This window comes from Rana temporaria, chromosome 3 (assembly GCF_905171775.1).
Source record: "Rana temporaria chromosome 3, aRanTem1.1, whole genome shotgun sequence".
In the NCBI taxonomy this organism is placed as follows: domain Eukaryota; kingdom Metazoa; phylum Chordata; class Amphibia; order Anura; family Ranidae; genus Rana; species Rana temporaria.
Genome location: NC_053491.1, coordinates 139,847,878 through 139,861,065, shown reverse-complemented (window position 1 = coordinate 139,861,065; position 13,188 = coordinate 139,847,878). Strand labels below are relative to the sequence as shown.

Genomic DNA, 13,188 nt, shown 5'->3' with positions numbered 1-13,188 from the left:
GAAAATAGAGTACAAATACATTCATTTATAGAAATATATATATATTTTTTTTCTGCCACAAGTACATTCTATAAATAAAAATCAAGTAAAAATAATTTACAGTCTTGAAGTTTAAATTTGGGGTGTGCAGGTCCCAAACGGTAAAGGTAGTGTGGCCTACGCATTTTGTGGACACACTGCCTTTACTGTTTGGGACCTGCACACCACCATGTACTGCAGAAAAATAAAACAATTACATTTTTCTATAAATTAATGTATTTGTACTCTATTTTCTACACTCCTCAGATGCACAATTAAAGTCCCACCCTGTTCCACCCCCTTTTTGTTTTTAAACATGCTTTTTAAATTGTGGCAGCGGGTGCGGGGAGAAGATATCCCCATGCTCACTGTCACAGTGGGGGGGATCGGAGGGGCACAGAACGATGCTTTTTGCCAGACTGCATCAAGAAAGCATGCCTCCAGTGCTGACTACTGTACCACGTGGAACATCAGACTTGTATCTGTTACTGCTGCACACCTACAGTGACTTTGGTTATCTCTAGCCATCCAACATCACTAATCCTCAGCTGCTACCAGCTGTCTGGTTTCCGTGAGTACTTGATGTCTTTCCTCTTACCATGTGCTTGATTATTGTATAACCATCCTGCAGCCACAGCATATCTGATTATAGACACAAAATGTGAGGGAGAAAGACAGTCCTGTTCTGGGTGTCCCCAACACTTCCTACTAATGGATTGAGAACCGTTTGTAGCGTGCCAACATCTGAAGTTATACTGTCCTCTGCTGTTAGACTCCCCTGTCCTGCAAGTCCCTGACAGGTATGGCTGGATCCTCCACAATCTTGGGCTGAGCTTTAGGCTTAGGGTCTCAAGGATCAGACCCCCCCCCCCTTTCTGTTAAGGCTCACGCCACTAGAAATTTAAGTGCCTCTTAGACTGTTCCCCTCAATAGATGAGAAAACAATAACTCGCCGTAAAATCCTTTACTTGAAATAAGAAGGAGTTATACCCTGGACTTGCCTATAGTGTGTTTTTTTTATTGTTTTGCCAATGTCAATTTCTCTTGCAGGCAGCAGCATAACCCAGGTATTTATGCCTTTGTGGCCTCGTACACACGACAGAGTTTCTCGGCAGAATTCACAGAGAAACTCGGTCAAAACCCGGATTCTGCCGAGAAACTCTGCCGTCTGTACACTTTTGGCTCGATGGAGCCGCCGAGGAACTCGTCGAGAAAATAGAGAACATGTTCTCTATTTTCTCGTTGTTCTATGGGAGAAGGCGGCCCGCCAAGCTCCTCGGCGGCTTCATCCCAGAACTCGACGAGGAACTCGACGAGGAACTCGATGTGTTTGGCACGTCGAGTTCCTCGGCCGTGTGTACGGGGCCTGTGTCTCTCAATGGACTCCTAGAAATGGATTTTGTGGAGAATACAAAAATCCTATTTTGCTCTGTGAGTTTTCTCCAGTTTGCTGCACAGGTGATTTTAATATCTTGCTTTGGACTTAAAAAAAAGAACTGCATGGACGCAAAATGTGATGTTTAGTTGGTTGTCCTGCAGTAGTAATGCTTCTGCCATCGCTGGTTCACGGACCCTTGGTAAGGTGTCAAAGGTCAACTAGTCAAACTCTGCAGCAGGGTCAGCCCTTTAGAAGCGAGAGGTGATCTCTCAGGGGCAGTAGTGATATTTATATGGTTGTTTACTTGGCTCTATACCAGAATTTAAAACATATTATTGGATGGTTATCTTCAAATATGAATGCTATAATGGCATGCTAGCTCTCCATTTTATAATTACATTTTTATCAAAATTCTGCCTAAAGAAACTAAGTTTTTCTATAAAATTGTGTTTTATTGTCTTAATTCATGTTGTCGTCTTCTCTTTTTTTGTTGTTTTGTTTTGTTTTTTTGTTTTTTAGTGAGCACTGCTCCTCAACAGAAGCCTGTAAGTGTTCTGGTAAATACCATTTCTATAATTGTATTTCAAGTCTGAAGTCTTGGTATGTTAAAACATTATTGCCTGTTTGCATAACATGTAGCCATTTTTAGCTTGAGCGTTTTTTTTAGTCAGCAGCAGTCTTATTTATGTAGAAGTTATTAGTATTTTTTTTTATTGTATATATTCAGAGGCATACCTTAAAATGATTAAACCCTTTCGGCTCTTGCGCACATTCCAGCTGACCCCCTTTAGCCTAATTGCAGCTGTATGTCCCCCACTCAGGCAGCCCAGGTGCAGTATACAGTCTCCTTCACATGAATGGCAGTGCACTGCTGTACTTGTCTGTGGTAGGCTGGGTTCACACATATGCGATCCGCAAACCAGCGTGATTCCGGAATTGCATGCCACTCTCAGGCAGTTCACACTGCCCTCTGCAAACCACTAGGGGTATCAATAGGAAGTTAATCACATTCCCAGATCGGATCGCACTGCCAACTGTGAAATGGTACAGGAAACCGATCCAAATTCGAGTTAAATACAAAGAAAGGGTCCTGCACCATTTTGATGCAAATTCAGCCAACCAGTTTGGATGGCTGAATTTGCATCGCACAGACATTGCATGTGATCTGCACAGAAATGCGGTGAAAATCACAAATATAATGTCTGTGTTTGCACCAGTGTGAACCCAGCCGTAGTGCTGTTGTAAACATAAGTACAGCGTATGAACGTATACAAGAAGAAAAAAAAGTTTCTATTTTTTGCACACACTTGTGTTCTGAACTTGTATTTTCAATAGCGCCGCGGTATACATGAGTACTTCCGCACGGAGCCATTTATGTTAATGACCCGCTGTATGCTGCGCTTGGGCAGAGGTAATACAACTACAATTGGTGAAAGGCCTTAATCGACCTGTGTGCAGGAGCCCTGTAGCAAATTCAGGTGCGATTTACTGCTGACTGTTGGAGGGAGTAGGCTGATGCTCAGCTAGGGTAGACTGCACAGTGCGTGATAAATTTCTGTTTTAACCACCCCCCGGACCATATTGCTTGTCAAAGACCAGAGCACTTTTTGCGATTCGGCACTGCGTCGCTTTAACTGACAATTGCGCGGTCGTGCGACGTGGCTCCCAAACAAAATTGGCGTCCTTTTTTCCCCACAAATAGAGCTTTCTTTTGGTGGTATTTGATCACCTCTGCGGTTTTTAGTTTTTGCGCTATAAACAAAAATATAGCGACAATTTTTAAAAAAAATCATATTTTTTAATTTTTGCTATAATAAATATCCCCCAAAAATATATCTAAAATTTTTTTTTTCCTCAGTTTAGGCCGATACGTATTCTTCTACATATTTTTCTAAAAAAAAATCGCAATAAGCGTTTATTGATTGGTTTGCGCAAAAGTTATATCGTTTACAAAATAGGGGGTATTTTTATGGCATTTTTATTAATATTTTTTTTTTTACTAGTAATGGCAGCGATCAGGGATTGTTTTCGGTACTGCGACATTATGGCGGACACTTCGGACACTTTTGACACATTTTTGGGACCATTGGCATTTCTATAGCGATCAGTGCTATAAAAATGCATTGGATTACTATAAAATGTCTTTGGCAGTGAAGGGGTTAACACTAGGGGGTGGGGAAGAGGTTAAGTATGTTCCCTGGGTGTGTTCTAACTGTAGGGGGGGTGGACTGACATGGGGAAATGACTGATCTTCTGTTCATACATTGTATGAACAGAAGATCAGCATTTCTCTCCCTGACAGGACCGGGAGCTTTGTGTTTACACACACAGCTCCCGGTCCTCACTCTGTAACGAGCGATCGCGTGTGCCCGGCGGCGATCGTGCCCACCGGGCACGGCAGTCGGGGGCAAGCACGTGTGCCTCCAGCGGCCTTAGTGGCCTGCACGAGAGCCGACGTATAGCTACGGGCTCTCGCGCAGGGGATAATTCCAAGGGGTTCACACATATTTTTTTTATATTGTCACTGTAAGTGATGCAGTCTGTCACTGGCAATAACGCTGCAACTTTTTAAGAGTCCCGCAGGCTCATAGTTTAAAGACTAAATACATGCGTGCGCCTTTTTTGGAGCCTTTTTTTACCTAGTGTTAACCCCTTCAATGCCAGTCACATTTATACTGTAATTAGTGCATATTTATAGAACTGATCGCAGTATAAATGTGAATGGCGCCAAAAATGTGTCAAAAGTGTCCGATGTGTCCGCCATAACGACACTTTACCTGTGTTTGGGGTATTGTTAATTTTGTATTGACAGCTGCAGCAGATTGCAAGGGCAGTGCAATTGGAATGCAGTATAGGAAACGTGGACGGGTCATGGCTTTTCCTTCATTTACCCTCATTAGTGTGAGTCTAGGCTAAGACGAGACACTTTATACTTTTTAAAAGTTAAGTTCTTCAAAAAAGCTACAGAGGTCAGTGATGACTTGTTGTAAAGCACTTTCACTCATTGTTCAAACTATGTGAATACATTAATGTGCATAGCCTAGGCCTAATACCTGATCCGTGCACAGACAGCTCCTCAATGCAACATTGCTTATTTTAAAAGCTTGCCAGTTTCGGTCACTATGGTGACTTCAATAGACCACTATATATGTTAATTTGTATCCCTTTCTGATGCATTACAACTGGGTGTGGTGGTAGATCTCCTTAACTGATGCAAAGACCTTTGACTCTGGGGTCATGAGGAAAAAAGTGTACATGATGATGAGAATTTATTATACCCAGAACTAGATGATGAAAGACTCAGCGGCCCCCAACCTTTTTGGCACCGGGGACCAGCTGCATGGAAAAAAAATTATGCCAAGGCCGGTGTGGGAGGATATGCGTTTTTTCACGGGAAATTTGTCAGGGCAATGACTGGTGTTGGCGCTTCCATCATCATGACACCATGGAATATATGGTGTCAGGATGATTGAAGCTCATTATTGCTATTACATTGTAATAAATGGTTTAACTCCCCATAATGCTGAATCAGTGGGAGCCCTGTGTGTGTCACTTGCCACATCGCCTGCCACCAGATGCGGCTTGTCACTTGGCACGTCGCCTGCCACCAGATGCGGACTCTCTTTTTCCTGCCACCAGCTGAAGCTTTCCACTGTTGCCTGCCACCAAAAAATTCCAGATGCAGCTTGTCACTTTTTAAATGTAAAGGCAATTTAGTGGCAGGCAACAGTGACAGCAGAGAAAGAGGCTTCTCAGCACGTGCATTGGCTAGGTCCCAGAGTGAGGGTTGGCAGTGAGAAATGTTGTAATAACTTTGCTGCCTGCAGCTGCACAGTGAGGGGGGAACTGCGGTGATGCAGGGCAGGGGTGGGCCGGCCTCGCCCCACTCATGGCCCGGCTGCAGAGAGGCAGCGGCCCGGGGGTTGGGGAACCCCAATGTAAGTGACTGTAAATCCTTACATATAACCAATTAAGTAACCAGCCTCAGGTGATATACAGTTGTACATGTTTGTCTCCAGCCATTTATCCTGTACAGATTTCTACAACACACACAATTTTCACAGAATTTGATAGCATCTCTCAGTAGCACAAAGCAGAGGGCAGGTTTCTGAATTTGCACACTGTATAGCTAAGGGAGAAGAGTTCTGAGCCTGATTGGAGGGACACACCCCCGTCCTAACACTACATCAGGGGTGTCCAAAATCAAAGCCCCTGTGCTGCATGCAGTTTAAGACGGTTTTGTATGAAGCCCAGCACAAAATTGTAAATTTGCGGCTTTGGATGTGGCCAGGCACATCTGGAGGAATGCGGTGTTTGGCATAGGTACCTGTGGCCGGTGCTTTTAAAATTCAAAATGTAAACAGTCAGGTGGATTTTTAAATACTGTATTTCACTATACAAGCTCCGTTTACTGTTAAAAATAAATTTGAAATGCAAGACTCCGGTGGTTGTAAAAAGATGCAGCCTTTTCACTGTATCCTTACTGTGGACGAGTGCAGGGTGTAACAAGATGGCGGCAAAAGGAACGTCACTTCCGTTACAAAATCTGACACGCCGGCACAGGCAAGCAGGGTCTCGAAACCTCTGGAGGGATGCCGGAGAGAGAGATAGATATATATCATAGTTGTAGATACTATAACTTTCACACAAACCATACACTTTAGTTTTTTTTTTTTTTGCTTTTTTACCAAAGACCTTTAGCATAACATTTTGGCTTAAATTTATTGAATACGTTTTCAAATGTACCCCCATATTTCAGTTGCTCAGTTCGTACCTCATACGGGCAAACAGTAACATGAGAGCAGGAAGATCAGTGGACTATGAGAGCACTCGCCAGTGCCCCTTGTAGTTCATTGAGAACTACAAGTTGTTAGCCGCAATGGCTATCGGTACTTGTAGTAATTCATGCACAGGAAACTGACGAAATGACATGGCTGTGTGGGTGTAACCCTGCACGGGCGCACTGTTTTCAAATTGTGACAGCCAGTGCGGGGGGGGGGGGGTGTTGGGGAGAGAGACTGCAGATGCTGGAGCAAAAACGGGTGGCACATGTAACATGTGCCACAGATGAACATATCTTTTAAAGCTGCACTAAAAAATTATGCACGCATGCATGTATGCATATGTCCAAATCTTTGTTATTTCTTTGTTTTAACAAATGCAGCAGTCTATCAAATGAAAAGGGAGAACCAAGGACAGGGCTGAAAAGAACTGCACTGCTCTGTGCAATGGTGGTCACTGACACTTCTATAAATATATGTGCATTATGATATACTTAGAGGAAGGTTTGAAAACCCTATGACCTCCAGCTAAACAACCAGAAGAGCTGAAACCAAGAGGTCATAGAGAATTCCGCCTTCTGCTGCTGTCTGCACAACAGCTATTAAACCTACTTGATAGAATGTACGCAATAAAAAAACAATTCTGCTGTAAATGCCAAATATGGCACTAATTTGAAAATAAATTGAGGGGGGAAAATATATATATATATATATATATATATATATATATATATATATATATATATATATATATATTATACTGTATTTATTGGCATATAACACTCACTTTTTTACCCTGAAAGTAGAGGGTAAACTGTGCCTGCGTGTCAAACGCAGGGGGCTGTGGAACTTCCCTCTTAAAGTTAGAGTGCGTGTTATACGCCGATAAATACGGTATATATATATATATATATATATATATATATATATATATAATTTTTTTTTTTACTTAATATATAGTACAGAATAGATGTGTTTAGTGTTTACTGGGTGGTATTAGTAGCTTCCTAAAATGCTTTCCACTTGCAGTCTGGAATTGCTTTTTTCAAATGATTTATATAGCACTGTTATTTTTAGTGGCACTTTACAAGGTGCGACATACAAGGGTGCATGGTACAGTTGAAGTGAGTTATTAATCTGCTTCTGATGACAAGTAGAGTTGCATAGCAAAATATTTTTCATATAATCATACAGAAACAATATAGGGGGAGAAAGGAAATTTGTCTTGCAGGGCTGAATTCACTAAGTATAAAGTCTTGCATGAACATCAGCGATAAATTAACGTATGCATCCAAAAAAATTATCAATTCATGAAAAAATGTTTGTTAAAGTAACACATGCATTAAGTACCTTTTTTATTATGTGGTATTTAATGCATTTTTTTTGCACCTTAAGTTATCGCAGGCTGCAGTGGAAAGTGAAACATTTAGCAGTAATATTTTCAACAGAGTTCCAGCTCTGAGATTTCTACGTCTTAAGAACCAGCGAGTCATTGCTGCACTGCTCATTCACCTGTCTGCCAGGGGATTCCCAGCTGACAGGTGAATGTAAACATAGGAGCAGGGATCTGTTTAAAAAAGAAAAATATTGTTTGGGTTCACTCACAATCCATACCACGCCCTTCCGGTCTAGTATGAATTTTAAGGAGGCATACCAGGTCATATGCCCTTAATGCTTTGCCCAAACCCCAGCCCAACCTGGCAAAGCATATTGATCACATGTTGATGAGGGCAAGGGCCTCTTTCCCACAACCTTGGCCTGTTGTTGTGGTACTCTGCGGGCAGGGAGCTTATCGGAATCGGAAAGCCCCTTTAGGCATAGGGGAACAGATATCACCCTTCTCATTCAAAAAAATCATCTACTCTAGAAATAAAAACGTCCCAAATTTTGAAAAGTCCTATAATTAAAAAAGTGGCATCCATTGACAGTCATGTCCTCCAGTAATGCAGGTCCACATCGGTCACAATGATGCACGCCAAAACACGTCCGATCTTGTCATTTCTCTGGCGCTGAATGACACCACTAAAGTAAACAAACAGGCGCACACTTTTCCAGGCCTGCTAGGCTGCATGCTTGGAGAAGAGTCCGTTATAGAAGTTAAGGTGCCTCACACCATTTTTCTTTCTTTTGACAATTTATTTATTGTGGTTTCTTTTCTTTTTTTTTTGTTTTCTGTCCAAACTCATTTTTTTTTTTTTTTTCACATCAAAGTTTATTGAGAAAAAAGAGTATTGCATGTACAAATACAAATGCAAATGGAAGTTATATTCATAACAGATCATATAAAGCCTTATACGTTGGTTAAATAGAAACAAGTAAATCATAATACATTGTGAGGGAGGCAGGTATATCTAGTGTACACCGGTCTAGGATCGTGTCCCGGGGTCCGGTGGGGTATAACAAACTCATTTTTTTACATTCATCTGTCAGCCGGGAATCTCCAACGGACAGCTGAAAGAGCAGTGCAGGGATGAGTCAGTGGTTATTGGGACACAATTTTTTATTTATTTATTTTTTTATACATTGTTAAATAGCGAGTGGCAAGACCACCACTCATTTAACAAATGTATTTCTTTTTGGTAAATGAATGCAGTATTTATCTTGTATTATTTATTTTCCCTAGAATTACCAGTGTGCCGAAGGGGAAAGGCAGCTGAGGAGTCCTAAATGTAGGAGTCTTAATAAGTGATAAGAGTGGAGGTTTTTCTATTTCAAACTTCAGTTATCTGTAGGCATGGCAAGACTATCATATGAAGAGAATCTGCGGTCATCAATTGCATATGCTGTTGACCCAAATGCCTATAAAACCTTGAGAGAGGTTCTAAACCTCCCATCCTCTTTTAGAACTTGATGAAAAATGCCCAAAATCAGGCTGCCCAAAAAACGCACCAAAGTTGGCTCTAAAAAATGAATGGTGTTGCTGCAGAAAAAAATCGGCAAAAAACAACAACTCAATGCGGTAGCACAGGGGAGGGGCTCGCTCGATTTGACTCAACTAGAAGAGCTACTCTTCACAGCTGAAAAACAAAAACATAGGCCCATTGGCTACATTTTAAATCCACAGATGAATAGAAGTTTCATGAGTAAAGCCTGGTACACACTATCTGCTGTACTAACAATGCAAGGTTAGTTCAGCAATCTACCTAGCTGAGCTGTTGTGTTCTGACAGGGGGACAGCCCCCCCCCCCCCACCAGAACTCTCCGATCAGCGATTTCTGCCATTGTTTGAGAGCGCTGATCAGGAGTAAGTCGGCTGCTGGTTTTCTAGCAGGCACGTCCAACAGAAGCTGGCCAAACAGACCAACATACACATGAGCAGAATGTCGGCCATTCTGACCACGGGTACGGGGCTTTAGTGGCTGAATAGTGCGAGCTGTGTTCCCTCGGCTGGGATGTGCCTCGTAGTTCTTGGGTAGCTGAAATTGTTTGTGCTTTCCTGTACACAATTACATATCTGGTGCTTGACACTGGTTACAATGAGAGGGGGCATGTGGGTGGTCACCATCCAGACACTTTCCTGGCCCTGGGGGGTCCTGCATTCCTCTTGCTTTAGGCTTCATACATACTGTTTATTTTCATTCCCAGTGGGTTGAAGGATAAAAAACTGGCCGCTCAGGTCGGAGCCACTGTACTAACAGTCCGATGTTAATACAGCGATCTCCCCCGCTGTGCTATTGTGTTCTGACGGGGGACACTTGACCCCCCCCCCCCGCTCCAGCACACTCCTATTAGTGCTCTCAGCCATTCTTTGAGAGCTCTGATCAAGAGCCAGTCGGCAGACCTTTTTCGGTCATGACAGTTCGACAGAAGCCAGCCGAATTGGTCGTACATGTTGGCCTGGTCTCCCTCCTACATTGAGATTGTCTTTAACCACTTCCATACCGGGCACTTACGCCCCTTCCTGCCCAAGCCAATTTTCAGCTTTCAGCACTGTCGCATTTTGAATGACAATTGCGCGGTCATGCTACACTGTACCCAAACAATTTTTTTATCATTTTGTTCCCACAAATAGAGCTTTCTTTTGGTGGTATTTGATCACCTCTGCGGTTTTTATTTTTTGCGCTATAAACAAAAGAAGAGTGACAATTTTAAAAAAAAAACACTATTTTTTTACTTTTTTATTTAATAAATATCACAATTTTTTTTAAAAAAACTTTTTTTCCCTCAGTTTAGGCCGATACGTATTCTTCTACATATTTTTGGTAAAAAAAATCGCAATGATCATATATTATGTAAAAATATAAGTACTACAGCGCTAATTAAATATCAAATTATGGAGCATTAACAAAATTACCAAATAATAAACGCAGCAAAAAGTGATGTAGGTCAAACAAATTAGTGCAATGTATATATAAATTAATTTGCGCTGAATATTAACTTAGAAAATGCAAATCGTGCTGATAGGTGATTTAAAGAAACTATTAAGTGTCAAATTAATAGGCAAAATGATACAAATAAAGTCCAATTGCATAAATATACACCAGTGGTTTTCAATGAAACAACACCCAAATCAGTGTGATGATTAAAGGAAGGTGTGATGTGATCTCAAACAACGTGCTCCTGCTTCACAAGTAGAACGCCTCTTCCACATTAACCACAGCTCATGGAAAACAAAAGAGAGAAACTCTCATAGCGCAGCTGAGTATTAAACAATACAAAGAGGATAGATGGTCTCTAGCAATGGCACACTCACGAATCCACCGATAAAAAGCTGCATATAGCAACAATACACCGATCCTTCATTAAGCAGCTCAGCTCATATGATGTTTCCTCTCCTCATTCGAATCCTAGATCGAATCCTAGATCCGTCCCGCTCGTAACTCCTCCCCCACGCGTTACGTCAATAGTCACTTGACTTAGTCATGACTAAGTCAAGTGACTATTGACGTAACGCGTGGGGGAGGAGTTACGAGCGGGACGGATCTAGGATTCGATCTAGGATTCGAATGAGGAGAGGAGACATCATATGAGCTGAGCTGCTTAATGAAGGATCGGTGTATTGTTGCTATATGCGGCTTTTTATCGGTGGATTTGTGAGTGTGCCATTGCTAGAGACCATCTATCCTCTTTGTATTGTTTAATACTCAGCTGCGCTATGAGAGTTTCTCTCTTTTGTTTTCCATGAGCTGTGGTTAATGTGGAAGAGGCGTTCTACTTGTGAAGCAGGAGCACGTTGTTTGAGATCACATCACACCTTCCTTTAATCATCACACTGATCTGGGTGTTGTTTCATTGAAAACCACTGGTGTATATTTATGCAATTGGACTTTATTTGTATCATTTTGCCTATTAATTTGACACTTAATAGTTTCTTTAAATCACCTATCAGCACGATTTGCATTTTCTAAGTTAATATTCAGCGCAAATTAATTTATATATACAATGATCATATATTGATTGGTTTGCGCAAAAGTTATAGCGTTTACAAAATAGCTGATAGATTTATGGCATTTTTATTTTATTAATTTTTTTACTAGTATTGGCGGCGATTTGCGATTTTTTTTTACTGTCACCGTGACATTGCGGCGAACACATCGGACACTTTTGACACGTTTTTGGCGCCATTCACATTTATACAGCGATTAATGCGATAAAAATGCACTAATTACTGTATAAATGTGACTGGCATTCAAGGGGTTAACACTAGGGGGTGAGGGAGGGGTTAATATGTATACCTGTATTGTGTTCTAACTGTGGGGGAAGGGGGGTGACTGGGGGAGGTGACCGATCTATGTCCCTATGTACAAGGGACACAGATCTGTCTCCTCTCTCCCCTGACAGGACATGGAGCTCTGTGTTTACACACAGAGCTCCACGTCCCTGCTCTGTCGTTACCGATCGCGGGTACCTGGCGGACATCGCGACCGCCAGGCACGCGCATCGGCATCTCGGGGACGCGCCGGGCGCGCCCCCCAGTGGCCGCAGGAATACAGGACGTCATATGACGTCCTGTTGAATATTCAGAGTCACCGTGGAGCCGTCATTTGACGATGGCCCGGTACTCTACTGGTTAAAAGCTCCTGTTCCTACAACCAAGACCAACTGATTCAGGGAAAACATCAGTAAAGTTATAAGTAACCTCCCACACCCTGCTGTGATGTTCAATCCCTACACCTTTTTTTTTTTTTTTTTTTTTTTTTACACCCTTTAATATAAATGTATTTTTTTGCATTTCACAGGTTGGAAAGATTTCAAAAAATAAAAAGAAAAAACTAAAAAGGAAGCAGAAGCGACAAGCAGAGTTGCTTGAAAAGCGTCTTCAGGAAATTGAGGAGTTAGAACGGGAAGCAGAGCGGAAAAAATCTGAAGAAAATGAAAATGAGCAGAATGCTGAAAGCCAACCAGAAGCCAAGCTGAAGTCGGTATGTCTGGACGATGTAGCTGATGAGGAACCAGTCAATGAGTATGGTGGGTATATGTTAAGAGTCTCTATGAAGCTCATGCTGTGATAATTCGCTACTTTAGTTGTGCTTTTTCAATATCTATGGTATGTTTAAGCCCTTTTTGGGGTGAAACATGTTCGAGTGAGGTTGGATCTGATCGGACTCTATTGTAGTGAAGTCATGGAATAATAAAGCTTTGTGAAGGCAGATGTCATCAGAGTGTTTGTTCATTCCATGTGATTTTTGGATGTTTTAGATGAATGTTTTTGATGTGTTATTTTACATGTTATGCCTTATCCTATTATTTATAAGTTACCAATTCATCCCCGGAAGATTTGATTAATAACCGGGCCATTTTTACAATACGGCACTGCGTCGCTTTAACTGACACTTCCGACAATTGCGCGGTCGTTTTGGGTAACACTGTACCCAAACAAGATTGACATCCTTTTTTCCCACAAACAGAGCTTTCTTTTGGTGGTATTTGATCACCTCTGCATTTTTTTTTATTTTTTGCGCTATAAGCAAAAATTCACAATTTTGAGAAAAACTCTATTTTGTACTTTTCTATAATAAATATCCCCATTTTTTTTTTTTTAACCACTTCAATACAGGGCTTTAAAACCCA

At 41.6% G+C, this 13,188-nt stretch overlaps 1 protein-coding gene across 7 annotated transcripts in view; it reads left to right on the top strand.

Annotated features, from left to right (window-relative positions):
• SRPK2 (SRSF protein kinase 2) overlaps positions 1-13,188 on the top strand; it is a 239,223-nt gene that overhangs the window by 173,229 nt on the left and 52,806 nt on the right. For 4 of the 7 annotated variants that reach the window (XM_040343510.1, XM_040343507.1, XM_040343509.1 and 1 more), the window contains 2 exons: positions 1,916-1,953; positions 12,357-12,585. In XM_040343510.1, the coding sequence (XP_040199444.1) occupies positions 1,916-1,953; positions 12,357-12,585 (267 nt within the window). The remainder of the gene's footprint in view (positions 1-1,915; positions 1,954-12,356; positions 12,586-13,188) is intronic. The other 3 variants (XM_040343512.1, XM_040343508.1, XM_040343511.1) reach the window with 1 other exon arrangement.